The sequence below is a fragment of the Cyprinodon variegatus genome, unplaced genomic scaffold (genome assembly GCF_000732505.1).
Source record: "Cyprinodon variegatus isolate N-32 unplaced genomic scaffold, C_variegatus-1.0 Scaffold535, whole genome shotgun sequence".
NCBI lineage: Eukaryota > Metazoa > Chordata > Actinopteri > Cyprinodontiformes > Cyprinodontidae > Cyprinodon > Cyprinodon variegatus.
The window spans coordinates 199860-204566 of NW_015150988.1; the positions used below are offsets into that span (position 1 = coordinate 199860).

At 39.4% G+C, this 4707-nt stretch overlaps 1 protein-coding gene across 2 annotated transcripts in view; it reads right to left on the minus strand.

Moving 5' to 3' along the window:
• Nucleotides 1-605: 605 nt before the first annotated feature.
• Nucleotides 606-4707, minus strand: part of LOC107095293 (zinc finger protein OZF-like) — an 8739-nt gene continuing 4637 nt past the window's right edge. Inside the window, exons 2-3 of one of the 2 annotated variants that reach the window (XM_015391313.1) lie at nt 3862-4039; nt 606-2639 (exon numbers count right to left, since the gene is read on the minus strand). In XM_015391313.1, coding sequence (XP_015246799.1) covers nt 989-2566 — 1578 coding nt within the window. In that variant the 5' untranslated portion in view covers nt 2567-2639; nt 3862-4039 and the 3' untranslated portion in view covers nt 606-988. The remainder of the gene's footprint in view (nt 2640-3861; nt 4040-4707) is intronic. The other variant, XM_015391312.1, reaches the window with a different exon arrangement.

Sequence of the window (4707 nt, forward strand, 5' to 3'; positions counted from 1 at the left end):
AATGTAATGGCCTGTATATATATATATATATATATATATATATATATATATATATATATATATATATATATATACACACAATTTTTTGTTGCTTTTTCCATCAATATAACATGCAATATAATTCAGCACATAACTTTCAAATGAGAAATACAAAAAACAGTACAAGAATGAGAGCGTCATCCACTTAATTACTACATAGACATTTTACAGTGATTACTTTCTATTTACTTTACCTTCTTTACCTTCATAATGTCAATGGCTAATGTAGTCAATATCTTTGAGTCAGTCCGAGATAGCCAGACTAATGTTGCACTATATACTATACTGTAGGATACATCAGCGTATATATCGATTTTCTTGGTAAGTAGATCCACTGACTGTGAAATTACCAGTGAAACATCTTCCCACAGCTGGTAAACTGCTAGTTTTTGTTGCAAAATTCTACACATTTTACTGTGTCTCGATGGAAGTGGGGGGTACCAGTATGGTAGACGGAGGCTTCACATTTTTCAGGGACTCCAGTGAAATCCAGTGAATAAATACAGATCAGTGGTCCAACTTCACACATTAGTTTTTTCAAAGAAAACTTTATTTAACTACTGTACATAACATCAGGTACCAGTACAGAAAGGCATAAACAGCATTCACAGAAAGTTTATAAAGCGTATGCTAATATAGAAGAAAACCAAAGATAAAAGAGGGAAAATTAATAAAATAATAAATGTTTAACATTGTATTATACATAAAATCAAGAACAGAGCATCAAACCAGCAGATTAAATTTACTCACAAAAGCAAGAAAATTACCAGAACATTTGGTTCTTGTATATATTCTAAAGATTTTACATGGACCAGATTATAGGAATGTGGAGTTTGAGAAAACAGATATGCCTCAATAATGAGCATATGAGCTCTGATTGGCTTCTTGTACCAGAAACAAATCCAAATTGGAAATACAGTCTTCTAAAAAAAAAAAAAAGACAAGTGATCTAACTGTGATCTGTCAATGACTGATCCCCCACTAAATTGACTCTCTTCCTTGAGTGAGTTCTCATGTGCCGAACCAAATCACTCCTCTGTATGAAGGATTTTTTGCACATTCCACAGTGGTATGTCTTCTCCCCGGTGTGGGTTTTCATGTGTCTGGCCATACTGCTAAATTCACTGAAAAATTTACCACACACCTCACATGATGACAACCGCTCACGGGTGTGAGATTTTAGGTGACGCTTCAAATAACTGCTCTGTCTAAAAGCCTTGTCACAAAAATCACAATTGTATGGTTTCTCTCCAGTATGAATTTTCATGTGCATAGTCAACTTATAGTGTTGTTTAAAACCTTTTCCACAGGTCAAACAGGAGAAAGGCTTCTCCCCTGTGTGAGAGAATAAATGGCAGACCAAATCGCTGCGCTTTCTAAAACATTTATTACACATATGACAGTGATGTGGTTTCTCACCTGTGTGAGTTTTCATGTGACGTGCCAAATCACTTCTCTGTCTGAAAGATTTCTCACATTGTTCACAGGGATAAGGTTTTTCTCCTGTGTGGGTTCTCACATGATACTGAAGAGTGGTTTTCTGGATAAAACTTTTACCGCAGACAGGACATGGGAAGGGTCTCTCTAAGGCGTGAGTTCTGCTGTGGGCTGTTAGGTCAGGCTGCCTGGGGAAACCTTTCCCACAAGTCAGACATAAAAATGGTTTCTCACGTGCATGAGTTTTCATGTGAGATATCAAGTCCCTGTACCGAGTAAAATATTGACCACACACTTCACAAGTAGTCAGCTGGATTTTATCACCTTCTTGTTCTGAGTGCTCCACATTGTTTCTGTGGCTCCTGCTGTCCTGATATCTCCTTTCAAGATGCTGATCTCCAGCTCTACTTGATCTGGAGTCATTCTGGTTGCTGACTTGTTGACATCTCCTCTCATTTTCATTCTGAACTCTGCAAAGTTCCTCCTGGTCTTCTTTAATCCGTCCAGGTTCTGGATCTTCTTTGATCCATCCAGGTTCTGGTCCATCTTTAATTTGTTGACATTCTGGGTCACCTTTAATCTGTCCAGGTTCTGGTTCTTCTTTAATCTGTCCATGTTCTGGTTCTTCTTTAATCCATCCAGGTTCTGGCTCTCCTTTCATCTTTCCAGGTTCTGGTTCTTCTTTAATTCGTCCATGTTCTGGTTCTTCTTTAATCTGTCCAGGTTCTGGTTCTTCTTTAATATCTCCAGGTTCTGGTCCTTCTGTAATATGTCCAGGTTCTGGTTCTTCTTTAATCTGTCCAGGTTCTGGTTCTTTTTTAATATCTCCAGGTTCTGGTCCTTCTGTAATATGTCCAGGTTCTGGTAAACTGCGGAGCAATTTCTCATGGGTCTCCATCTGGACCAGAAGCTGCCCCTCATCTTTTAAAACCCATAGTTCTATCAGCTCTTCTTTGATTGGCTGAGCTTCTGATCCAACGGTTGCTTCTGTTATCTGCTGCGGTTCTGGTTCCAATTTGATCCATTCAGGTTCCGGTTCTTTTGGTCCGTCCGTCTCCGAGACCTTCAGCAGTTCTGGTTTTAGTTTCATTTCTGTGGTATTCTGCTTTATTCTGATTGAGAACGAAGGTCCAGCCTTTTACAAGGAAGGGCTAAGCCAGAACCTGCAAGTAGAAAAGAAGAGATGATGCCATGTAAAGCTTTTTGGGAACAGGGAACACTGGAACAGGATTCCTATCTAACGTGAGCTGAAGACCATCTGCTACTGGGATAGGGAGGAGTTTTTTCACTGGTTTATAACACATACATAGAAAAAAAAAAAACAAATAACAAAAGATAGCTCCATAACCTTCGTTTAAACCATCACCCCAATTTCAAGCATATTGAAGAATGACACATTGTATGGTTGAAAAGTTGTGCAAAGTAATGACGTGTTATTTGCTGAGAAATTAGCAAAATTAGGCTACGTTTACACTGCAGGCCTTAATGCTCAATTACGATTTTTTTGTGAAATCCGATTTTTTTTTGCCTTGATATTTATATTTCCAAATATATACGACTTGTATATGATCTTCTGTGTAAACTGCAGTCATACAACGCAAGTGTCTCGCATGCGCAGTAGAGGACACAATGACGTCACAGGCCAACATGCTCTTTTTTTCCGGAAGTAAACATGGCTGCTAGTGCCGGCGCACATCTAGCGGTCTTTTCCAACCATAAAAACAATCTTTTCAATATGTTTAGACATAATACTGCTCTCCGCATCATCTGCCATAGTTGTTGTTTTTCTTGCCGCTTCTGCGTAGCAAGACGCAGAATAGTGACCTTTGTTGGGTATTGATGAAACGGATAAATCCGACCTGGCCGTTCAGACAAAGGTCGCATTTGAAAAAATCAGATTCATATCGGATTCAGGACCTCAGAGCCAAGTTGCCTGGGTTGCATTGGGAAATAAATCGATCTGTGTTGTTCAGACAGCCATGAAAAGGTCAGATCTAGGTTGCATATGGGCAAAAAAATTTGGGTCGCTTCAGGCTGCAGTGTGAACGCAGCCTTAGTGAAATTAGTGAATGAACAATGTGCTCACTGTCCTTGATTATATGTCCTGTTTGCGTCTTTGATCATATGTCCGATGCAAGTACTTTGAACATTTACTTTAAAAATGAAGAAATACAACTTAGGATATTACAATAGAAAGGTTCCAAGAGTTTATATCATATAGTACAGTGATTCAACAGCTCTGTACATTTTCAAACTACAAGTAGTGAATGTGAATGATTGTGATCTATTTTGTGACCTAATAAACAGTTTTACTTTATGTTATTATAAAATGATCACCTGACTCCAGTTCGTCTATGTAACTGACTTGAGTGGGCAAATGCTCACATTCAATGGAGTCTGGCAGGTTGGAAAGGTATTCTCTTCATGGATATATCCCAGTTTACACTGTTCAGGGCAAATGGGAGACAGTGTGTGTGGTGCCATGTGGATGAGCAGTTTTCTAATGTCAATGTTGTGGATTGAGTGGCCCATGGTGGCTGTGGGTTATGCGGTTGGCAGGCGTCTGTTATGGATGAAGAACACAGATGCAATTTATTGATGGTATTTTGAATGCAAATAGATACCATGACAAGATCCTGAGGCCCATTGTTGTGCCATACATCCAAAAACATCACCTCATGTTGCAGCAGAATAATGCACGGCCCCATGTTGTGTGGATCTGGACACAATTCTTGAAAGCCGAAAAAATCCCAGTTGTTGCATGTCCGGCACGCTCACAGGAAACGTAAGCCATTGAGCATGTTTGGGATAAGCGTATACAACAGGTTGTACCAGTTTCTGACAATATCCAGCAACTCCGACAGCCATTGTTTTAGTCACCACCCCACCAGTAAAACAAAACTGCACCTTCAGAGTGGCCTTTTATTGTGGGCAGTCTAAGCCACACCTATGCACTAATCAAGGTGTCTAATCAGCATCTTGAGAATTGCTCACTATCAAAGATTTAGACTCTTTAGAAACAACTTTTGAGGTAAACAGTTATACTGCGTACGTGGAAAAAGTTTCAGATCTTTGAGTTAATCTCATGAAAATGGGAGCAAAAACCAAAAGTGTTCCGTTTATATTTTTGTTGAGTTTATTTTGGTGAGTCTCCTCTCTGTCCCTTTGTTCCTCTGCTGTCTGTTCCTCACAAGCTGACAGACAGATGCGCGTACAAAGAGCATACCCCCA